General features: G+C 38.9%; 1 protein-coding gene across 2 annotated transcripts in view; it reads left to right on the top strand.

Annotated features, from left to right (window-relative positions):
* The window catches only part of ADK (adenosine kinase), a 271,173-nt gene extending 245,854 nt beyond the window's left edge, over positions 1-25,319 (top strand). The window contains exons 10-11 of one of the 2 annotated variants that reach the window (XM_038141147.1): positions 6,810-6,896; positions 24,143-25,319. In XM_038141147.1, coding sequence (XP_037997075.1) covers positions 6,810-6,896; positions 24,143-24,267 — 212 coding nt within the window. In that variant the 3' untranslated portion in view covers positions 24,268-25,319. The remainder of the gene's footprint in view (positions 1-6,809; positions 6,897-24,142) is intronic. The other variant, XM_038141148.1, reaches the window with a different exon arrangement.
* The last annotated feature ends 529 nt before the right edge of the window (positions 25,320-25,848 follow it).

The raw sequence follows: 25,848 nt of genomic DNA, 5'->3' as shown, positions 1-25,848 counted from the left end.
TGTTTCGTTTTTGCACAGTCCTCATAGCCATGCTTCAGAAGGCTGAAGTGTGTGTGTGAGCAACACGTGTCCCTGTAACCCAAACACACCTTTGTGATGTGTTCCTTACACTGCACATTGGCATTCCAGCTCTCATCATCTGTGTGTGTTCACGACTCTTGGCTACCCATTTACAAATAGAAATAGATTTGTTTGTATTTCTAATTCCTATACACAGCTCAAAAAATTATGGTGGAGGAGCATGGCTTGGTTTTTTACATGTGAGGATCAAGTAAGATGTACAGTGCCCAAAGCAATGCATGTAGGAATTACAGTGCAGGGAGAGATACTTGCATTTGTTAATATCCAAGGCCAAATGTGGTTTTGTGCTCACTGGTGTGGCTCAGCTCATTGTGGTAGAGCTTGCTCTTCATAGAGACCAGGATCATACAGTTTTATGGGCTTTGTTTATTCTAACCCATCTCTCCTGTCTTCAAGACGATTTTGGTCTGAGCTCTTTATGGTACTTCCAGACAGTCTTTGTGTTGTAGCAGTGAAATACCTGCAGAACCTTTTGTTGATTTTGGTGCATGTGACTTCACACCCCTTGCCTTTCCTGAGTCCTCAAGCCATGTGTGAGCCCAGACAGCAGTCAGAGGAGAGGCTGGAGCTCTGAGCAGTACCTTATGTCTCCAGCAGCCATGCCGAGCTAGAGCAGTGCAGTCCTGGCAGTTCAGTGGGCGCAGTTTCAGCTGCCTCTGAAATCAGTGCCTGGCGGGCAAATGGCAATACTCCTGTGTGCTTGTAAGGCTCTTTCAACAGAGTTCATTGCCATTCTAAACCTTAAACATTGTGACACATGCCAGAAAAATTCAGCAGCTTGTTCTTTAGGGCAGTTTTTCCAGATATATATATATATATATATATATATATATATATATATGCATATATATATATATATATATATTTAAAATGTTTTATTAGCAGCAAAGTGAAGCAGAACTAGTATTTTCCGTTGACCTCTTTCTTCTCCATCTTTTAAGAAAAGTGTTATGTTTACTTGTGCTAAAAATTATTTAATATGAGAAATAAAGTAGAGATTCAACTCTTGGCACTGGCAGTGATGATATAGAAAGTAATGACATTTAAGTGTGCCCCATACCTTCAATAAAGTAAACAAAACAAATTTTGTCCATAGAAGATGTTCATGAGCCATTAGTCAATGCTATTACATTTCTTACAATTGTTGTAACTATATACAGAGTTCTGAGTCCAATCTTGTGCTGATATAAATCAAGAGTTATTTCAAAGGAGTGATGTTGAATTAACGGGATTGCAGACAGAATCAGGTGTAGGTTCAGAGGATACACGCTGTGTGCAAAAATAGTGTTTAATTTTTCATCATTGCTAATGGTTGATGTGTATGAGTGTGCAAGTTGATTCAGATGAACCTTCTTTCCCCTATTAACTCTAATCCTATGAATCACACTTCAGTGAGAGGCTACAAATGCGGCTTCTGAATCAAAATGCTCTTGACCAGATAATGGTACAATTTGTATGTCTGAGGAGAGCTATAAGGGGAAGACAAGTCTAATTTACCTCCTAGGACAGAGGAAAATGGGGTCTGCCCACTGTCATTTCCCCTACGGGTATCTATGGGACTATGACTAGAGCCACAGGAGATTGAAAGTCTTTGGCATCATATTCTTTTTGTGTTTCTACTGGAAATGAATTAGCTGTCTCTGAGGGACAGCACTTCGCATCCTGATCAACACTTTTGCTTAGCAAACTGCAAAGAGAATTTTAGCTCCACTGCTAAAGAGACCCATTAATTGGGGTTTTTATTATGGAAATCAATTAATATTTGTATTACTTGTATCATACCACAGACATACTAAAGCATTATCAATGACAACTGCTCTGTAACTTGTTTAGGGTCATTTGTTTATTATAGCAATAAATAAACAACTTCTGCATTGCTAGTTATAAAGATTTCTTAGGTACCTATAGGATTCATTAGAATACAGCATCATTTGTTGTGTACTTTTAAAATACTAGATAGAAAGACCCCAAAGCATGTGACTGACTTGAATCTCGCTTGTCATGCTGTAACTCCATTGAATGGCACAAAGAGATTCCTTCTTTTTCTGACAAGCCCTGCATGGCTACAGCACCAGGCCCACAGTGCACAGACCTGGCTGGTGGAGGGAGGAAGTGTTGATGAGCAAAGCAAAACCAGTTCAACACACACCCCCAAAGTGCCAGGAGTGCCGGAGCGGCTGTCCAGAACTGGCCCCTGGAAGTCCCAGCCTGCAAATGCAGGATCCCGTTCTGTTCGCTTAGCAGGGACAGGTTGCCTCAGCTGTGCTGGGTTTGGAGCACATCATCACTGCAAGTGAGAAGGATTCCTAGCTGGGGTTCAGTGCCCTGCCCCACGTTGCCTTGTCGCTTTGGCCAGGGCTGCGTTGATAGGGTGGGGCAGCTGCAGTGTCTCTCTGATGTACATTAGCAAGCGTGGTGTCACTGCGTGAAGGACAGCAGCAGCATTATTTACTGTCGAACAAAACAGGAGAAAGTATTGCTGTACTGAGGGTTTTTGAAGATGTATTGATGTGCTGAAGAAGATACAGAGACTTAGAGCCTGTAGCCTTTTGGGGTTTACCTTCTGGAGACAGGTGAGAGCTAAAAACCATCTAAGCAATATGGTCTGGTTTCAAATACTTTTCTCATTACTTCTTACCTTACAGCTGCCCAGAGACATTTATAGGTTTTGAGTTCAGGTTTCTATGTTCTGTTAAGTTCTTCCTGTCTCTTTTTTTTCTTCTTTTCTTTTTATCTCTTTTTTTTTTTTTTTGGCCCCTGATCTAAAGAAAGTTAGAGAGGGTGGAGTTGGGGAGGAGACGGGACAGAATTCTGTTTCACAGTTGTTCCTTTATTTTACAAGTTAAAGCTCACAAAAAAACCATGAATGTGACTCCATCTTGTAAGCATCTGTACTACCACTACCAACCCATGGATCAAAAGATTATTTGAGGAAATAGCTAGACCTTTTTTGTATGTATTTTAGGTCTACCTTCTTCCTTTCATTTTATTTTAAAACAAAATTAAGGACACTCCAACATGTTGCCCATAAGAGTTCTGTTACAGGTAATTAAATGTAAGTTTACACATTTAATCTACTTTTAAGAGCAAGAGAGACTGGTAAATGACCCAGTTAAGGAAAGTACTCAGCCTAATTGGATGTAACGATTGCTTGCTGGTGTTTATTACTGTACTAAGAGTAGACATGTAGTCTGTGATTCTAATTTGGGTTAGAGACAGACCTGTAGTATTTGCACCTATCATCGGAGTTTGATTGTTCCTGCCAACGTTGTGCAATAGGCTTGTATTCATTGGGGAGCTTAAGAGTATTACAATGCAAGGAGCACTGAGTTTTTTCAGCTACTATTGCTGTCCAGTTATTATCTCTCCAAGCTGTTTTACCTACAGTAATATGTTAAACTGGATATGCTAGCATATATTTTTGCCTAGAAAAATAAATAGAGATTTCACCTCTTTGTATATGTAATGTCAGAGATTAACAAGAACTAAATTTACCAATGAGCTGTATCCTTCTGACTTACCTGTGAACTTACCTTGTCTTTAGCCTATGAAGTCACATTAATGTCTGGGTTTGATTATTTCTATGTCATTTTGAAAGAGTTGAGTTCCTGACAAATGTAAAGTTACTGAAAGTTGAATCAAAGCCCCAAAATATTAGATTTCATTAATGCTTATTTTCTAAAATTTCCTTAATTGTAGACACCTTGTTGCAATTTGCACTCACAATTTTGGGCTTCCAGGAAATTATGTTCAAGTGGAATATGTTGTATCATAGAAGATATTTGTTACATAAAAATAGAACACTGGATTTTATGCCCAGAGCAGCAGCACTTGGACTTCAAAACACTTATGTAATAATTTTTTATTTCATAAGCTCTCAGAATGATGAATGAAATCAGAACTGACTTTGAAAAGCAAGGCCACTGACGACCGGTGCACTTAGCCAAGGTGTCTCAGTGTCCTCTATGATGGATTTGGGGGTTTTATAACACAATGGATCAAAAATGAAGTTAAAGCAATATTAAATTGACAAAAAAAAAAAAAAGGATACTCAGAATGGAGACTTCTGCTTCATCGTGATTCATCTTGTTGTGTTTAGTTGCTACAAAACACAGATCAGTAAGAGAAATCAGCTCTTTTGGTGCTATTACACAGCCATGGCAATGTAATTTAATGCCGCTTTAATTCTGACTTACTTCATTTATCGGAAAGGAAAGGAAAAAAAACCCCAAATCTCAGTATTCCTTTGTTGATCTAACAGTATATGTTATTGTCAGCTGTAGTTTAGTTGATTCTACTATGCTAGAAGTTCTCCTAAGGTTAAAGAAAGATAATTTGCCTATTGGATATGTGCAGATGGTAATATTTTGTAATTCAGTGTGTGCTCCAAAGCCATGCTGGCTCTGTCTTAAACTTTGGTACTTCAAAATATGAGGTTAGTGCTCTGCTTGAAAATATATAGGAAGTTGCAGGAAGAAAATGTATTACCCATGGAAAACTATGACCAGAAAAAAAAAATTCAAAAAAATTGTACATGAGAAGAGTTTCCTAATATATGTGGGGGTTTAGACTAATTCAGTTAATTAAAATTATATCTACTACAGAAAGAATAAAATAGGAGCTCCTAGTGCAATACTTACCCGCACATACTAGAGGGAGCTGAGGGAGGGAGTCAAGACAGAGGAAAAGAAAGGAAAAAGATGAGGATGAGAACTTTAATTTGTGCTAGTTTGCTTGAATAGAATCTTATTTGATGCCATACCCCATTTACAGCTTCCAAAATACAGCGTGCATTATTCACTCTGTGTGCCCAAACACAGACATTTGTATGCGTGTGCAATTGTCTGCTGTGCATTTAACATGGAACATCTGTGTGTGCCCATGCACACTTGGGAAGGAGCAGGGTAGTTTATTACAATGTGTCTTCAACAGACTTAGCACATTGCTCATTGTTTTAGTATAATCTAGAGCAAATCAATACACCTTCTTGTGAAATGGATGAATACACTCTGCTTGTCTGCAGAGTTTAATGTAAGACCTCTCTTTGATGATTTCCAATTCAAATGAATGCTGTTAAAATTACTAAAAAACATTGCTCTTGAAGACTTATCTTAAGAGCACAACACAGCATTGAAGCACATTTCTAAATAGCTTTCTTAACAGAGTAGAGAGTAGGATGCCCTGAGAACTGACTGAAACCTGTTCTTTAATTGGAATATTCATCTTATGTTTTTCATTACCCTTTTTCCTTTGCCTCTCATGGATGGTTGTTGCTAATGCTCCCCTCCCCTCCTGGTGGGCCAGCCAACAGTTCCCTCTGGAGGCAGCATCATTATATCTGCCTGGTTCACTTAGTAGCAGATGGTGAAGAGCAGTAGAGCTGATACACTGCATTTCACAGAAACCAGGATCCTTCTGGTACCTCTGCAGCATACACAGACTTGCCTGATTTGAGACTGTGAATTCTTTATATGCCTTCCAAACTAGGTTTCCTTGTTTGCTACTGTGTATGTCAGTGTAAGAGTGATTTTTATGATCTGCTCCGTTGCTGGACAGTGAAGAAACTACTCATCTCCAGGTTTCAGCTACTAGAAGCTCTGTTTTCCATTTTATTTCTATTTTTACCAAAAATTAAAAGAAAACAGCTCTGATGGTTTTTCTTTTCACTGGTTGACAGGCTTTTCTTCCCCCTCCCCTTTTTGTAATTCCTGCTGTCTGCCAAAGGACAATCTGTTTGCTCTGAGACAGTTTAATGCATACTGACTACCAGAGGCAGAACTTCCATTGGCTCTGTTACAGGGGTAATTTACACTTTAACAAGGTATTGTGACAAGGTGGTAATTATATTTTTATCACGTCATTATGACATTACCACCTGGAAAGCCGTAGCTGATTAATTAGTGGCATATATTAAATTTATAACCCTGGAACTCTAAAGTTATCATACCTAAGTGGTGTAATTATGCTGAACTGTGGTGTGGCAGTGAATTGGAGGTGAAGATGCTGAGTATCCACCTATTGCAATACATTTAATGAGTGCCAGTAGAGGGCAGGGAGCTGAAGGAAATAGTTGGGATTTTTTAAATAAATACTAAGGAAGAGAGTGAAATCATTGAAATCTTGAAACCAAATCTAGTCAGATGGCAACTTCCAAGGCTTCTTACATATATGGATTTTTTTAAAGGTATCGTTTGAAAGCCCTTTGATTTACACTTGTTTTTGCTTTTTATTTCACAGCTTTATTTCAGTTAATTCACATCTATTTTGGTTTTAACAATGCAGCAGTTTCTGTTGATCTTTTGGAGGCTTGTACTGGCCATTCTGGAGGCTATCTCACCTTCCTGCAACCAGTAGAGAGCACTGGTTTTGGCAGGATGGGTTTTTCTCAGTTTTGTGCATATGCCCAGGTGTTTTATGTTGTTCCTTCTGATTTACTTCTTTTATTTTACTCTTTTCCTTACTCTTTTTCTCTTGTCCTGAGTATCAGGAGGTAGAAGAAATAAATGAGGCTGGAAGTAAAAAATGAAAATGCCCACAACTTGTGGCTTTTTTGAATGTGTTCCCATATTCCTACGAAATAAAGACAGAATTACAAACAAAATCTATTTTTATCCAAATTATCATGCTAAAGGTCATAGTTTTGAATTGTTTTGATTTTCCCTGTTTGTTGTGCATTTCAAAGTCAGATTGCCAAGTAACTCATGTTTTATTCTTCCCTTTCTCTACAGAAAATGAAGTGACTACTTTCCCTGTGTTGGTGAGCGATCAGAGTGAAATTGTGGATACCAATGGAGCTGGAGATGCATTTGTTGGAGGTATTTCTTACTTCATTCTGTTGTTTGGAGATTATCTTATTATTCTCTCTATAGAAAATCTACTGGTTTTTCATTCAGCTGTCCTTCAGAACAAGCTTCATTCTTTTACAGCTTTTCTCTGCATCCTGAAGTTATATGATTTAATTAAGTTCTGACTTCTAAAGGGAAAGTGTGTTCTATTACTTCAAAAATAATATGCCATTATGCTGTACTCTGGTCGTTTTCTTGAGATTAATTGTATCTGTCAGACTGTTGCATAAACAAGCTGCATCAAGTACTATATAGTGTACAGAAATCCCTCCTGGCTTAAATGTTAACACATTGTTGTTCTTTAAAACAGGTTGTAGTGAATATTAAACAGTATGTTAATAAGTGAGCATAATGTCTCTGATCATGTAAATTTTGGTAGAACATCTGCTTCCGATACAATTATTTGGACATCAGAAAAGATTGTAAAGGGTTAATTTGTTAAAACAAACCCTGAAAATATCTGGCATTGCTTAATATCCATTTGCAAACTTACTATTTATTTTGGCGCAAGCTCTAAGGAAAAAAGAGGATGTTATGTCTGTGCCTGTTTAAAAAAATTATTCTATATAAGCCAAAACTCAATCTAATCCAAGATTTCTGTCATTCATTGTAACCTTCATCCATGTAGTTCTGTGATGCACTATTGCATCCTGAAGGCTCTAATATCCAGTCTGCGGTAGCTGTAAGGAGCTCCATTAGTCACTAATTTACTGGAAATATTACAAAAGAGACTTTATAAATAGAATTGCAGGGCTCAGTCTTGTAGCTATGAAGGGGATAGAAAGCAGTGTGTTACCAAATTAAAGCTTCAGATTTGTGTCCCACCTCAAGAAAATATTCAACATAAGGTTAATCTTCAGCACGTGAGTAATTCCACCCTTACTTAATACAGCATTTAAACCAAAGATAAATGTTCAGTGTATACTTTAATCTGTCTGAGAATAGGAATATTTTTACTCATTACTTCAGTGCTTTCATGAATCAAAAAGGGCAGAAATAGAGGGAAGCACATTAGGTCATACACCTTTTAGGGCATGCTTGTCACTGTCTATTGTTCCTAAATCACAAACAAGACTAAATTTGAACCAGTAGGTAACAGTGACTATAACATAAGTGAGATCATCTTCAAGTGCTTGTCCTTGTATACATTTGCTCTGTTTATCAGCTGTGCCAGATAGCTGCTGTTCTTGTGAGGAGGGGAAAAAAAAGAGAGAATAGGTCTTGCCTATTTTGTTTTCATGTGTCTGCCATGTTTGTTGTATTTGTTTTCTGTTCTTCAGTTTTAGGCCTCTTAAAATCAGGACTTTTGTTTTAATAATCCTGATTTTGTTCTTTCCTATGTTAGCTGCAGGAAGAATATTGCAACTAAATCAGGGCTCTAAGAACTGTTTTAGAATATAATAGATCAAATTTAAAAACTGAACTCTCAAAAGCCTTCCTCTTTAAATTGCATCCTCTTCCCTGGTACAGCCATAGTGCTGGTTTTCTGTAGAAAGGCTAAAACATTTACTTTAATCAGAATATCCTGAATGGAAAGGCTGATACAAACCAGATCAGTCTCTATTCCAAACTACTGCCTTCCACCAGCAGCGTAAGGAGTTGGGGCACATCCGGTCAGGCTGGTCTTGGATCAGTTGTGAGATTCCTTTCTTGAAGGGGAAAAATGATGTGGACCGTGCTCAGTTGTGGAAGAGAGGGATGAAGGGACGTATTCTAAAAGATTAACTCTCCCTTATCATTCTAAATGTTAAGATACAGAAGATCCTGTCTATTTGGGATAATCTTAACAAAAGACCTGTATCACAGCTTATGGATGTATATTATCTTCAGTTCCCCACAAACATCTGAGGCTTTTTCATTGGTGCTTTTTCATCATGTGCTTTTTTTCATCATGTGCTGCAAACATCAGGTGCTTTTTCATGGGGGCACAAGTGCAATGCAGTCCAGTGCATTGTACAGTTCTCCCTCGCTAGCAGGGAAAGGACCACAGCTGGTTTTCCCTCTGTAATGGAAGCAGCTCAGCCATGGCAAATCTGTCTGAGCTGTCCTTGCAGTTAGACACTTACCTGAGCATCGGCGTGTGAGCTCAGCCTCTTGTTGCACCACGCTTCTCTCTCCTGTGACTCAAAGCAACATGAGCTTTAGGATATCCATCCAGAGCTCTTCCATTGGCTTCTGGGATATCTCAGTTCGTCTCTGGCACTCCATAAATAATAAATTGATCATTTATTCTCCTCAGAAAATAGATTTTCTTGAGTTTAGGCCAGATGGGAGAATTGGGACTCATAACAGACTAGATACACAGCTGATTCTAGTCTTATGTGTACTGTGGTCTCCTTCTTCAAGGGGTCACTTAATTTGCCTTCCCATATGTAGGAAATAGGATACTGGACTGGATAGGCTTTGATTTGGTCTGTGTTTCATTTGGGGGAAATGTCTGTATTTTATCTGTGGCACACTTGTTGTGTGTTTTCAAAGTGTGTCTTTGGAACACATTTGGAGAAGTTCTTGAATGTCTCCTTAGCAGAAGCCCTGTGCAGTAGTGTAGGTAATGCTGCCCAACATACAAATCTTCTGGCATTGGGTCTAGCACTGAGCCAGCTGCAGTGTTACTGTCCTGACAGAATTTTTACAACAGTAAAGTTATATTCTCTTCAGTGCTCTTCTGCTTCTTTCTTTGACTGAGGTTTTTATCAGTTGTTACTACCTAGGCAACAGTACATGTAATGTTTTTATTTCAGTGTCCCAGGAAAATGTTTCAAAATTAATCCCTTAACTAAAAAATTTGCTCAGTGTGACAATATCCCCTCCTGAAAACCTAGTTCTCTTATTCAAACAGCAGAGAACAAGACTCCTGTGGCAAAGTTTCCCATACTTCTCTGGAACCAGTACATTAACACAACTCAACAGTGGTTTTTCTGGAGCAGGTATCTTGGCTGAGAGGGGAACATGGGATATAATGAGAACTATCATCACACAGGAATAATGAGAACTACCCCATCACACAGGATTTATTTTGCATTAGGAGGTCAGGTTTGTCAGACTCTATCATGTTTTGAAAGGTCTTTTACAGAGGCACTCTTTTCCAGAGGTATAACCCACAGATCATAGGGAAATTCCCTCTCAATAATTATGCCAACTTGGCAGGTCACCCCTCATATGTTTCTCCGTATAAAAGTTGAAAAAAAAGAAACTGTGTTGTTTTTTTTTTTTACTAGAACCAGTCTAACTACTGAAGCTCTTGAGACCTTAAAGCCAAGACAAAGTTTAAAGACACAAAGTTTCTGAGCACTTGTAACTCTGAGTTGATTCATGAGTTCAGCATTTCTGAAGCTGCCAGCCTCCAAGGAGAACTAGCTCACCCCAACAGCTAGCAGCAAGAAATAAACCACATTCTTCAGTTGAACTGGGGTTTTATTAAGTTGGCACCAGGAATATCTCTGAATTTCTTGCCTCTTAGTGCAGGCGTCAAGTCATCTGCCACTCAGGCTGGTGCAGTGCATGAATAAGAAACTGGGTTTTAAAATTGCTGTAGGTATCTTTATGCTAAAAACACCTCTCTAAACAACACTAACACAGTCCTGCCTTTATTGCTTACCGGCAACACCACTACCTTTTACAAGTTTAAGCAATAATGGTTTACTTTGTAGCATCTCAGCACCTCTTGTGGTTTTCAGGAGTACCGCAGATATTTGGTTGTAAATCCCTGTAATACCCATAAATTAAAGTTGCAATTCCACCTTCAGGTTCTTATGACATAGAAAAATCACTTGAGCTTTGCTGACATGGCTTGTGCCACAAGAGTCCTCTTAATGGAATTACAGCCTTAGTTTGTAGAGTTTGGGGAGATCATTAAATTAACATTTATTTATTACTAGTCAGCCCCAGTTTGAACCATTGCAGTAATGATAATCAAAGTGTACTTAATGGCAATAAATATGAACAGTTTGACCATCGTATGCTTTCCTTTATGCCATCCTGCTCTCTTCAGCCAGAGTAGGCTTGCCTTCTGTTTGAACTCCCCTTTGTCATTGCCACCGTAACTAATGAAAACAATAAGCATCTGTTCTGATAGTTGCTGCCATTGTTCCCTGCAAAATCTCTCCCCTAGAATCTGTCTAGTCCCTGGAACTGAGTGCAGAGTTCATAACAAATGAATAGGAGAAAGTGTAAAATCGATGTTTCTTCAGGTTCCATCAATATAAATATATTGACTTAATAATCTGCTATGATTTAGTCATATACTACATGGAAAGTACTAGAGTATGAAATGGAACCACAAATCATTTTCAAGTAGCATGATAAGGCAGTGACAGAACGATTGCAGCAAGTGTGTATTACTTATCATCATGCTATAAAGATGTTATACCATTCTCAAGGAAAAGAAATCCCAGGATAGAAGGAGCTCTTCATTAAGCATTGTACGGTGCCAGATAGGAGCTGATAGCAATTTGCCTCTGTCAGAATCAAAGGGAAGGTCAATGGCTCAAACCACCTGTCAATTTAAAAATGGCATTGGCAGTTTTCATGTGCTGGGGAATCTCATAAAGCTGCTAGCTAGAGTTTGAAAGCTACAGTCACAATTTTTTTGTGCATGTTCTTCCAGAATAAGCAGTTCTCTCTCTTCTCTCTCTTGTGAGCCTTATGAGATGGTCAACTCCTGTCTCAGCTAGCAGGTGACTACTCTGATAGAGATAGGGAGAGCAGCAAAAGAGGAGTCATACTCTTTTATATGTCCTTTTGTGATTGGGCCTCATGGCATCCTTATCTCCTCTTTAGGGACCACAGGGCTTACTGAAGATACTTCTCTCTTTCTGTTTCTGTTTGAGCCAAACTGTCTCAGTAAAGCCATTTCCTCATCTTTAATAGAGAGGTTAATTCCAAGCATTATTTTTCCATCTTAATCTAAGTGTCTCTACAAATTAAATACAGACCTTGGACTTGTAGGAGTTTGCCTAAAGGTTCTCACACTGTTCAAATTTTAGCCTCTGTTCATGAGGTAAATGCAAATGATTTTCAATAGAGTGACATTCAGCTTTGATTTTGGAATTAAGTAATATTTTATATACTTCTACATTATTGAAATACTGAAATACTCTATTTCATGTGAAACACTCTTTGAATATATTATGCATGTACATATATGTGTATCTATAAAACCACAGTACAAGAAATAAAAATACAGGTTCACAAAGAATACAGAGTGCACAGAATAATTGGTCATCATTACTCCTCTACTATTTAGTGTTGGAAACCTCTTTTTATAAAGGTCTGGTTCTGTTTTCTGAACACACTAGATTTGCTTTGGAATACCTTGACTGAAGCTGCTGGATTTAAACAAGTAATATTGATAAAATGGAATCATAATTAAAACCAGTATAAAGATTATTCTGCTGTTGCTCTGTAGCACCCATAATTTATGGAAGGAATCCAGTGATTTTTAAAATTTAAAAAATCATCTTGATGGGATTTGATATCATCCAAGTTGACCCTGACTTAAGCCAGGGGCTGGAGCAAGTGACCTAAAGAGGTCCCTTCCCACCTAAATTGTGTTATGGTCCTATGAATTTTAATCCTATCAGTATTAAGTTCCCAGGTGCCAGTTCCTGCTCTGCTGGGAATCCAGACTCAGTCATCTTCAGAGGGCAATGTAGGTGGCTCCAGTAGGAGCTGCCCGAATTAAAAAATGAAGCTCAAAGAGTGGGAATTCCATCTTTTTGCAATAAACCTCTTCTAGGGCAAAGGGCACTGTACTTATGACTCTGTCTAATAAGTCCCTTATGTATTTCTTGTGCAAGCATTGTGGGGATAGAGGCGTGTGCACATGTGAGAAATGAGCTCTTACGAATAGTTCCTATATGGCTGTTCCAGGAGTGCTAAACGTGCAAGATCATCTGATAATGCCTTCAGCAGAGGCAGATTTGAATGTTTTTTTCAGAACACTAATTTATCAGTAAGCTTGTGAGTATATTAAAAAGAAAGGTACTTAATAGATTTCTAGAGCTCTTGAACACTGGGGAAGAATTTGTTTACACTAAAAATTAACATTTCTCTTGTTTATTGTATTTTCCTCTCTGTATAAATCTGTTCTGTAAGGGCTGCTCTCCCTCCAGTATTCATTATCCCTAGAACATTCTAGATGAATTGAAATAGGAGTAGAAGGAGCTAGGAACAGTTCTTAACTGCAGGAGCATGATATCAGAAGCTACTTCATCCACTTATAGTGGTCTTTAATTTTTATAAGTTTTTTATACTTGTGTGAAATACCTTGGGAAGTTGCCATCATTTTTTAATCACATTTAATAGAGGGAAATGCAGTGGACAAAATGTCACTGCTGTGAAGTACTCCCTTCTGATAACACCAGAGCTCTGAGATGCTGAGCTACTTGCCAGCTGGGAGCAAGGGATAATTTTTTGGTGATATCAATTAAATATGTGTGTGCATGTAACTTGTAATGGCTGATATTTGCTACAAAATTTATCTTCACCAGCAAAGAGAGAGGGGGATATGACTTTGAATCATTCTGGCTTTTCTTTGAAGTAAAGATAGCTGTTATAAGGGAAAGCAGCACTCTCAGTTTTCATTTGTACAGCATTGGTGGCTAATTGCCTCTGAGCAATCCTGTTGTTACTGAGATCATGGCGGGTGAGATAGGAAGCTTTGAAATAAAAATACTTACTTAGTGTCATCAGCACTTTGACTGACAGCCCATTTTGCCCGTCTTTACTACTCCTGGTTTATAAAGAGCATACAGGAGTATAATAGCTGAGCTGCAGAGAGGGCATCAGTCTTTGCTTGCCAGGGGATAACCTGTCAACATGTCCAGGACTTACCACCCCTGTGTTCTGATGGCATTCAGAACTCTGTCAGATAAACATCCTGCATAAACCCGGGCTATTAGATGACCACGTTATCTTTGTAACTGACCTTCTACAAACAAGAAAATGACCAGATTACATGTTCCCAGTTGACTTTTTCTCAGTCTCAGCTAGAGGCACATCATTATTCTGATCAATAGTGTAGCCAGTTGCTAGTAATTTCAACATTAGTATTGGCTCATTTTCAAAATTTGCCACAGTTTGAATTGCAGCTACTTAAACAAAACCATAAAAATAGATATCACTCAGAAAAATACATGGAATATTTCTGTTTTATTTTTAATTCCCTACTTCTTTGTTTACCAATTTCAAGTCAAAACTATTTCTTTCAAAGAATACCCTCTTCTGTGCTGATATCATACGTAAACCTGCTTGCATGTGTTGTCCAAATATAATTGTGATTATACTGTTTTCATTGTTTTAATTGCTACCCTTCTCTTGGACTCTAACTGTTCCTCCTACTTTCATTACATATGTATTTTTATAATGCAGTAATGTAAATATAGTAATTCGTATTTTCACCTGTTCCATTTAAAGGCAATCTAGAAAAAGACATAGTAGAATAAAAGTAAGCCAAAACATAGTATACTTGCTGTCATTTCTTAAATACCATGTAGAAGCAGAAGATCCACTTAAAAGGATCAGTGTATGAAATTAAAAAACCCTCAGAAGTTCCTAATTAGACTGAAGCAGGACTCGATTCCTTTAGCCTCTGTGTCTCTCTTCCTGTCAGTGACACCATCAGTGTTAAGGGAGCCTCAGTACATAGCAAGAGGATTATTATTTTGCAAAATTGGTTTTTAAAAGGCCTAATTTACCTCACCATAAATTCAGTGACATTCTGGACAGGTTTTATGAAAAATAAACGTCAAATAGGTTGTGTACACTTTAAAAAACAAACCTACTCTGTTAAAAATAGATTTTCAAAACCAATTACAAAGTTCCAATTTTTGCTGTAATAGCTATGGGACAATTACAAATTGACTTAACGCCTCAAAGCAAGTCATCACCGTTTAAAATACTTTGTCATGCCTACTATGCCTACCCTCATAACATTTCATTTTATGTTAATGTGTCATGTGTTAGAAAATCATGTAATGATAAAGAAAATGTTCATGTGGAAGGTTAGAAATTACTTTAATGAGTTACTATTACCTTGCTTGCAGACTGTTGGCAATATTTTTGTGTTATTTTAATGTATTCTGAATAGAGACAGAGGCACTCGTCAGATTGGATCATCAGGAACATTCCCCTGGGAATCAGGGCAGGATATAGTCCCCTAAGAAATGATATGTCAGATTAAGCTGATGCTGTATTCACAGGAGATAAAACCCCACACAATGAAATACAAAACCACGCTGAAATACATTGTCTGTTTGACATCTAACATGCCTCGGTGGGTGCTAAGGACATGAACACACTGTCCATAAGGACACTTCTCAGGCCATGATGTTCACAAGCTGGGTCCTCTCTCACTTGCAGCTCCTCTGTTATGTAACAGCATGGTAAAGTCTCCCAGAATTTGTTCACTTCCCCCACATTGCAAGGGGCTCGTACTTGAAGTGGGAAGATGGCAAGATTGCAGTAAAAAGGAATTAGAAGACAAAACGTGGTCCCAGTTAAAAGCAGTAGGTTGATTTGACACTGATCTCTGACCCAGTGGAAAGATGGCAGTAAAAAGGAATTAGAAGACAATATGTGGTCCCAGTTAAAAGCAGTGGTAGTAGCAGTGCTTGTAGGTTGATTTGACACTGCTCTCTGACCCAGTGGAAAGGGATGTTACTGTTATTGGTGATCAGTACATTTTTGCTATCAATCCACAACTGTAACAGATATTTAAAGAGGCAAAAAATATTAAGTGTCACTGTATTAAAATAGGAGCATTATGAATATAATGCTAGAGTAGGCTCTTTCAGCCCACAAAAGTCAGGAAATTCACAGGCTGCCTAGCTCCCATATTCCCTCTGCACTGGGTGTTGCTTTCCGATTCTCCTTACATCCTGCTGGCTTGGCTGTGTGGAAGCACACCTGCAAATAAAACTCTCCTGAGATTCATGCGTATGAATCTTGGCTATGAAGTTACATTCATGCAACCCTTTTTGCGCTTCAATATATGTTAAAAATTGAGTAGAGGATAGGCTATATTATTCCATTTTATTATCTTTAGAACTTCATTGTATCTGTAGTAAATTAGTGCAGTTCTCATCCTTGTATTCCAAGCAGTAGATGTAATAATTGGCACCATTTAGTGTCAATACAACAGGTTCGAGGCTCAGAAACTTTCCACAGGTACTAATAAAAGAAAGCTTATTTCACTCTTCTGTCTCAAAAATTTCCGAAAATTTTAGATTTTGCAGAACACTTCTAGGAAATGCTTTTAGAAAAAACAAAGATAAATATCAGCCTGGAAAGTATTTTTTTTTCAAATAGAGAGGATACTTGCAATGAAAATACCTGTTTCTGGTTTGGCACATGCAGTGCCTTGGATACTCCTTGTAAGCTTGGAGGGGGTTTTTTAATCAAATGTTTTTTCCCCTGGAGGCTGCTGGAGACAAGCTTAAGGCAACCAGATCCTGATCCTAAAGGAAATTTCCCAAAGCTCATCATGTGGACTTAAAAATGAGAAATGGGACCAAACCATGAGAAGTTATAACTTTGTTAGCATTTTCCTCTTTCACATTACTCTTGGAGCACATTATAGACCGAAATGATTCTTTTCTTGGACAGTAAGATGCACTGGGGAATTTAATAGAAGTGATATGCAACAGGTTATAGAGTCCACTGAGGATGTTTAATGTGGAAGGATGTCAGAGTATAAAATACTGCTTATATTTATAACAAAATATAACAAAGCCCCAGCCTTGAGCTATTCCCTCCCAGAAGGTGGACAGTATGCAGTGAAGGCACAGGGCAGTGATAGGAAATCTCATATCAATCTAAGTAGGCTTCACCTCAGGGTCTGTTTTCTCAATCCATGGCACAGCCTTCAGGAACAAACCACAACAGAGCAGCATACACCATTCCTACTTGAATGGAAGCATCAGAGAAAGGAGACTGCTGATTTTCCTTGGAGGGAGTCTCTGGTGGGCCTGAGCACATACAAGCCCTGGGAACTATGATGACACCTTGTTCTCTGAGCTGTAGTGAGCTGGCCCAGTAGAGCCAAACAGTGGCAATCATGTGCAATGCAATGAAATTATTCAGCCTTGAGTAACTGATTCCTAATGGAATAATAGGGGTGTAATGAAGTTTTATTTCCTTTTTTTTTTTATTGTCACATTTCTGCAGAAATCTTTCATTTTCCACATGTAATGCTTTAAAGCTTTAGACACTGTGTTCTTTTTTCTTGTTTTGTGTATTCAACACCTCCTCTCCATTCCAGGAAAAGGAAGCTAAACTGAAAACACTCCTTTCACTTATTCATAGTTGTCTAGTAAATGCAAAGTTATATTATTTGCATGTGTCCATAAATGACTGTATAACCTCAGACTGAGAAATATCTACACCCCTCTGAGTGATCCTTACAGAAATTCAATGCATTGAAAATGTATCCATAAATAAGAAGAAAACAAGAGGGATAGGCGTAGCGATACCAATATCCCTGCATTTCTGAAAACGTGCTTGGTTTAGTATTCGTGCTGCTGATTATAAAATAAGAAGTTTCTTGTGTCAAGGCAGTGAAATGCTTTTAGCACGTGACCATTTTATAAATAAAGTAAATATAGACTTCTGAAACATTTTAGTTGTGATCTCATGGTTTTGTCATTCTCTGGAAGTAAAAATATTGACATTTACCAAGCTGTTTGTTCCAGCTTTCTGGTCTCCTGCAGTTTATTTATATAACAACCTTATCGATGAGCCTCTTACTCAGCTCTCTAGGTTTAACTGAGTTGAGTCGATTTGCTACCACAGCTTCAAGTCGCTGTTACAGAACAAGCAAGACATCCTAATAAAGCTGTAAACGTGTTTACTCAAACATGGTATTGATTTTACTTGGAGAGGGAGAAGCTAGTGCTTAGCATGGTGTCAGGGAGGATGAATTTAACTGCAGTTTTTCATTGTCATCTGTCATGGTTGTGAAACACTAAGTGAAGCCACAAGAGGATAATTAGAATTGCCAGAAATTTAGCCCCTAAAATCAGTTAACCACTTGAGATTTTTGTAGTTTAATTAGTTTTTATTAAAACTTTCCTCCAGTGGTATAGTCAGGAAGGATTTTCTAATGTTCTTTCCAGTGAGAGATTTCAAGGTTGCCACTTGTTAGATATACATCTTAAATGACCATTTTTATGGAAGGGTTGGTAACCTTTTTTCTCTCAATTTTAATTAGCCTGGCACTACAGTCCTGTAAAAGCACAGAGCCATTTCATTTTAAAGGAGAGAAAAAGACACGTGTTTCTATGCGTATACATTTGTAGTTATTAACATATATATGCATGTATGGCATCATTTTTACAATAAATTTTGTGAAAGTGATAAAGTGCTTAAAGGTTGAAAGAAATATAGAGTGTTTGAAGATGCTTACATTTAATTTGTCTTATATACTGTAAGTCTGATGTGTCAGACCACAGTGCCAAAAGACATGAAAACAGAAGCCAAATCCCACCCTTAATCAAAACGTTTCCATTTAGAATAGCCAACATTTGGTTTGATAGCAATGGGCAGGGCCTCTGGCTTACCACACTTCTTGGCTGTAATATCCACCATCTGCCACAAAATTAAAAAAGGAGAAACCTCAGCATGTTGACGTACGGTCATTCAGTGGCTATATTGCAGAATCCACTGATGCCAACATCTTTTACAAAATCCAGGGTGGCTGGTTGCCTCTTGGCAGCAGCATTGCCAACCACCCGATTACCACTGACCAGGCTCATGCTACAACATTAGCCCGCTCCAACAGCGCTAAAAGACCTCAAAAAAAGCCCCAGTCGTATCAGCCACAAGGCATTGATTAGGTAATGTTTCTTGAAAACTGCATCTTCCCACACTGCTGGCCTGGAAATCTAGTAGGATCACATAAAAATAGATGAGCATCCCAGCAACTGTGATAAATTCTGTACATGAGCAAGAGTATGAAAAGGTGCTTGCAACTGTCCCCATGGTGGAATAACACCATTTTTAAAAGTGCAGTTCACAAATTAGGCTGTAGAAATTTTAAATACAAAAAAAGAGGAGTCAGCTAAGCTGGTCAGGATCCTTTTTGTAGCTGGGACAATTTTGATGGTGAATGGCTAGCATAGGTTAAATACTTTAGGGTTCATCTGGAAGCAGAATTGTCTGGGAACTTCACATAGCAAAAAGGTTTTGAGGGGCTCTGACTCAGGGTCAGCCTGTAGTTGTTTATAATTGATGCATTTGGTAATTGGATTTTTTCAGCTTTTCAGCTTTTCTCTCTTGCATTAAAAAAAAAAAACCTTAATTTTGCCAGGGGCATTTTATAAAGGTTGGAAGTGTGAGAGAAACTGCAGAAAGACAAGTAGTGGGGAGCTGGGTGTCGGAGGCTATAAATGGATTTTCAGCCAGCATTAGTAATTAACAGTCATTAAAATTAATTGTCAAGTGTACAATTTGAAATGAAACATTTGGCTTCAATATGAGCTGTTTTTAAGTGTTGTTAAACCATTACTGGAGCAGACCAGAACTGTTTTAAATCTCCACTATCGGACTCCCACATTCCTGCCCAACTGCACTAGTACTAAATGTTCATTCAGAATTACAACTAATAATCTGGAAATAAAACTTGCAAAGAAATCACTGATTTCAGTGAAATTGTCTCTGAAATATCTGGTTTTTAGAAAATCAACTTGGCTCTCCTTTAATGATGTTTAAGTTCTACGCAACTCTAAGGAGTAACAAAGTGAATACAGCACCTTTTGTGTCAGTCATTGGGCTGTCTTGCTGTGTCTTTTCAAACTTATACTGACATCCCCAAAGAGATTTGAGCTGGTCTCAGTGAGAGCCTCAGTTTGGGTCTGGCACCGCTTCTGGCACTAGGCTTATAGGACTTTCATTTGGTGGGGAGCACAAAAAGGAACAAAGCAACTCCACTTTTCCATCCCTCATTCTGTTTCTAGACCTAACAATCACAAACATTGTCTTTGAGAATATGTAGTGAGGAAGCTGGAGGTAATAAAGATAAACTCTCAATCATTTCAGGCACACTTTTCAGAGCAAAGTGATTCCGGAGTCGCTTTTCTTCTCCTGAGCAGAAAAGAAATCATTAAGGGCTAAAATTAGCTATTGGTGTGCTGTAATCACTTCTGTCGTCTGAGAATGCAAATACATTTTGTACTACTCCAAGGTTTAAAGCAACTTTTGAAGCAAAGTTGTCTTTTTTCTGGGAAGATAAGTGGGATGAATTGGACCCAGTTCCAAAGAAGTTCTCGCTGTTAGGGGGTCCAAGGTGGTTACTTGGCTATCCATGCCTGTGAAGGGCACAAGGCATCCCAGTCTACTCTGAAAGCTTACCAAGATGGCTTGTCACATCAAGGTGGCTTGCTAGACATCCTGCAACTGCATTTTCCCTTCCTTCACAAACAGTTGGCATGTCAGATAAGGGGGCAGGAGGCAGACAGGAAAGCCATAGGCTAGTGTGACGAGAGTGGTGCACAATGCTTGCAACACCATCCACAGCTCCAGCAGTGCAGAAATGCTACTGCACAACAGCTGCAGTTAGAACATGGTAAACAATATTGCCTGAAGTTGTTTTGGTAAAATTGAAGTGAGGCTGTCTGGTGTAGCCAAAGTTTACTGCTGCTTTCTGCTCTCCATTCCAGTGATAGCCAGGGAGCAGTTCAGCCCACAAAGAAATGAAGTAGATGCTGAGCTACCTTAGTGTGTGCTGGGATGATCTAGGTCTGTGATCCCAGGCCTGTGATACAGGATCAGAGTTCAATCCTGCCCTTTTGGTCTCTGAAGTTGTAGGAGGAGTGTGAAGTAAGTCTGAAGCCATGTTCACTTATCTTCTTGCATTTCCAATCATGGCACCTTAAGAGATTACAGCCTTCAACTGCTTCTCATCTTCCCTCCACCACCCTGCTCGCTCGTTGGGCTGTTTGAGTGCTCACTAACCCACTTCAGTTTCAATCAGCTGCGTTAGCAAAGATCCCCTGCTCAACAGCTACTGTTTAAACTGATCTGGCTCGTTTTGACAGGGTATCAGGTTATACCAGCAGCAAAGCAGCATGGTGGAAAACAGATGGGGGAGTAACTTCTTCAGCTGGAGCTCAGATCTGAATCGATGCCTTGAGAGTATGACTCATGGGGTTTGCATCACCGTGCCTTATACACTGGGGGAGGAAACTCAGTTATATTCTGACCATGTTGCTTTTTACTGCATTAACTAAAAAGAACATTCTGCAGCTAAGGCAGCCAACCTGATAGAGCTCTTTGCTTCTCTGCTCAAGCAACACTGCTTTCTGGTGTTCCCTCGGGGTCTACTTTGCCAACTGCCTAGTCTTACTATGTGATATAGTTCTGTTTGTGATATGTGTGTTTGTATTGTCATTCGATGCGATATTGTGTCAGATACTGCTATTTCCATTTCATCTATGAAACACATACCTTTTAAGAGAAACTCAGCAGAAAAGAGAATGGTTTGAGGGCAAACTCCCCATTGCAGTTTCTATATGTCATATATGACAGCTGTACTTAATGTCATTTCATTTCTGCAACACTCTTAAATCACAGAGATCTCTCATTTCTATCCCCAATTAGAACAAGATGTTTTTTCACCTGACTCTGCTTTCACTTAGATCAGAATAAATAAGAAGTAGCTTTGCTGAAGACAAAAGACTCATACTAACTTGAAACTACAATGAGCCTGGGAGGGGATGACAGTGTCAGTCTAGTTGGTATTGAAAAGTGATTCATGTTTTATGGTCCTTTGCTCTCTGGATTTTCTCATCTTCATGTATGTTTGATGCCTTGATCATAAATGTACAGGATAGTTGTTCTTTCTTGTATAAACATCTCTCTGAATTCATGCTCTGCACAAAACCTAGCCCCATGTTTGCCTTTGGAGACCTGCCCAGTGCATCTTCATACTTCCTGAGTCAGAAATGGACTGTCTTAACAGCCTCATTTTACATATGGTTACAACTTGCTCTCAAGTTTTAACCACCCAGAAGCACACTGGCAAGCTCCTGCCTCCCAGGCAGTTTAAATTTAATGATTGACACCCTCCACATATCCAAGAAAGTTTCTCCTAAGAATGCATGTTAATTTAATGGAGAGCAGACCATTTTCATCTTGTTATTCAGAAACTATCTGATTTGTGCCAGGCATGCTGTTTGAATTTCTCAACTGTTACCCAACTATTGCAGCTGGACCATCCTGCCACAGTTGTGTTGTCTGTCATCCTTGACTGCCATCAGTGATAGTACTCACAGCACAATTTCTTCCTGTTTCAGATTCTTATCTTTGTATATTGATAACTCCTGTCTTCTTCGCTCGTGCTTATGGACTTACCTTTTGTTGGTGAATGAGTCATTTTTTTCCCAGCTAGTGTCAGTCAATAGCTGTGAAATTCCAGCCAATACATAGTTCTCTAGAAAAGTATTGATGTCAGAAACATATGAGTGTTCTCCTTTTTTAACTAATCTGCTTACTCTTTATGGCCTCCATATTCCAATGAAAAGCATTTGATTTATAGACTTTGCAGTTTCAAACTCTTCTCCAATTTGGTGCAGTTTAGAGAAAACTGTATATCAATTAGGCTTCTTTTCACTATCAGTCATGACCAAAAAGACAAGATAGATATTGGTAATTGATGGAAACAGGTATTTGGCTCACCAGTATTATCCTTCATTAATCTAACCTTATTTTTCTTGTTTTACATGATATTTAATCTCCAAAGAGCAGACACCATTGCATAGGATGAAATATTTTTATTATCTTCTGAAATTATGCTGTAGTGTATCGCAAAAGGAAGTATTTAGAAACAGAGCACAGGTTAAATGACAGCATCACAATATGATGCGGAACCTTTTCCCAATAGTAAACCAGATGAACAGACAAAGTGAATATGAAAGCAAGCTAGCAAAACATATCAGCTTAGAATCAAAATTTGTAGTATGTCAGAAGTTGGTACTTATGAATTTTACACAGTACTTAGCAGAGACATGGTTTCAAGACTACATTTGTACTGTCAAGGCACAAAGCCTAAGCATGACAGAAACTTGAAATGGTGGATGAAATGTTTAAAAAGAACATCTTTCAGCTTGCTAGAATTCTGATTTTTTTGGGCAAGTCTCACTTTCCTTCTGTGATTGGACGAGGAAGAGAGATACATCTGAAACACATTAAAAACAGGATAAAAGTGAATAAAATATTACCTCTAGAATGAGAATGGAGTTTTAAATTATAAGGTACTAAGTTTACTTCTCACATCTTGAAAGCCTCTTCCAAATTTAAAATACATATTTCACCTCTGCCATAAGTTCTGTCATGCTTTTGATCACAATAGTTTCAGCCAAGACAAAATGCTTCAGAAATGAGGGACTCAGTCCATAAAGTTTCTGGTGCTGCTTGTACTAAACTTCTCCAAGTACCTTTTTAGGACTGCCTACTCTGTCCATTTAGGGGGTGCTCAGATTTTCAAAGCACTCAGGTCCCGGTGATTCCTGAGTTTCCAAGCTGTGCATGCCAGGCTGTGGCAGCTGAAGCCATGAACCGCGTGCCCCGATTCTGAGAGGCGCCTGGTTCTCTGCACAGTTGGCTGTTCAGGGGGGTATCTGCGCATGCTCAGGGGTACCTGCTGTTGCTGAAGTTTTAGATTAAATGTCCCATTATCAAAGGCAGCAGATGTCATCTAACTTTCCTCATCAGGTAAAGATTTTTCACCTTCTTTGCACTGTGAGCACCTGTAACTCCGAATATAATGTTTCTCTGTTACGTGTCTTTCTCTTTTTTGGAGAAAAGCTTGCACACAGTTGTGTTGGGGCTGTAGCTGTAGCCAGTTAGAGCAGAAGGAACTCTCTTCAGCAGGGAAAACTTCTTTGTTTTTAAAATGTTCTTTGAGGAATCAGGGGTTATCTCTATAAAGAAGAGAGCAGGAATTCTGTTAAAATCATTTTGAGAACACTAATAGTGATCAGTCTTGATAATCTTTAATTTACTGGAAGCTACCAGATGGAGACTTCATGAAGAAATGGCAGCACCACCATTCCAGCCCTGCAGTTCACTCAAGAGCAATTCTCAATTGAAACTGGCCAGGCTGCAGGGGTACATACAGGCAGGCCAGTAGTTCAGTGCTTTGTCCTGTAACAAACTGAAACACTCAAAAAACTAATCTGACCGTTTTCTTCCTTTTCTTTCTCTCCCACTGTGTCCCATAGGCTTTCTGTCCCAGCTCGTCTATGACCGGCCGGTGACTGAGTGCATCCGGGCTGGGCATTACGCAGCCAGCGTCATTATCAAGCGTTCAGGGTGCACCTTCCCAGAGAAGCCTGACTTCCACTGATAGTGGTGAATTGGAGGGATCAAGAGTAACTTCTGTGTTGCCATGGGATTGCTGCCTAAATTTTTCCTCCTTCCCTTTCCTTACCTTTCCAGTACCTGCATCAACGCTTCTGTACTTCTGTTCATTGTATTCTGAACAAAATATATATTTCTATGGTGTTTTCCATTTCATACATCTACCACGTCTCACTAGTCTTAACTTTTGGGAACAGTGCTAAGTGAAGCTTATTATCTCATCCATCAGGAAAAAGTGTTCTATATACACAGTTTCCAAGGAAGTCCCATTTAAATGACATTGCTGATTAACACCATTAAAATACTTCTGTTGAATAATCTAGTTTGTATCCAGCTGTGGCCAAATCCTATTCAACTTACATAAAATCAACAGACCTGACTTTATTCATAACTTAACCTTATAAACAGGGAGTTGTTCTATCTATCTAGTAGAGTCAGACCTGTGTAAAGAGTGGTGTAAATGTCCCAGGAATTTCCATACATATTGGAGTGTACAGGATCTGGCCATCAGATAGTCCAGCTTCCATGAAAGTACATCTCTGTTTTGTCAGTAATTTAAAGGCCTGATTCACAGTTGTGATATCTTGCATTCAGCCATCTTGCACTGGTGGCAGTAGCTTTGGGTCTGGCCCCTTTCATCTCTCAGTATATCTCTAGGTCTATAGGTACAGTCACTTTTATCTGTCAGGTGAGCTAGCAGATAGGTACTTTCAGTGATTTCAGGGCAGATGCATGAGTTGGTGATGAAAATAAACATACAGATAGGTCCTATCTCCTCCATGTGTGTTTTCTAGAGGCTGCATTAAGGTACACATAATGAAAATGAGGTACAGAAATATTTATGCAGGATACATTGACAGGATATGCCAAATGGAATCTCTGAAACGCACATTTTTAAACTTTTAATTTACTTTGGATAATTAAGCAATATGGTGGATTTTGTTTGTATTTACAGTATTCAAAAAGGTGATCTGACACTGCATTCATTACTTTGCTATGTAATTTGATACTGATAAATAAAAAATTGTCATACAGTAACTCCTGGTTTTGTTTTGGTATGTGTCTGTCTTTTTTCTGTGTATCCTACTGAAATGGGAACAAGATATGGGTGCTTAACCCACATGCATGCCAAATCTGAATGTTTTATACATGACTTCCAGTGTCCAGGTGGGTGTTGAAGGCTGATCTCAGCAGTAGGGAAGAGAAGGAGCATCAAATTGGTGTTTGTACCACAGAAAAGATGAAAAATTAAAGGCTAGGGTTCACCTAAGAATGTTAAGTCGGTGTGGGGTTCACACTTTACTGCCCAGGATGGAACGAGGGACACACAGAGATTGAATGCTGTTATTGCAGTTTATTACGAGGAGCATGGGGAGGAATCAAGGCTGAGATCCCAATTCCCTTGTTGGTCACTGTCCAGTCTGACACACTGGACAACAGGCTCTGTCATCTTGGAGATCACCGGGTGTGGGATTCCTGCAAGGGCATCAACCAGCGACTTCTGCAAACGCTCACGGGTCTGCGGAACCGCGGCGCCGCAAGCACAGGGCACAGCTCGGTGAGTCCC

The sequence above is a fragment of the Motacilla alba genome, chromosome 6, assembly GCF_015832195.1.
Source record: "Motacilla alba alba isolate MOTALB_02 chromosome 6, Motacilla_alba_V1.0_pri, whole genome shotgun sequence".
Lineage (NCBI taxonomy): Eukaryota > Metazoa > Chordata > Aves > Passeriformes > Motacillidae > Motacilla > Motacilla alba.
This window is presented reverse-complemented; position numbering and strand designations above follow the sequence as displayed.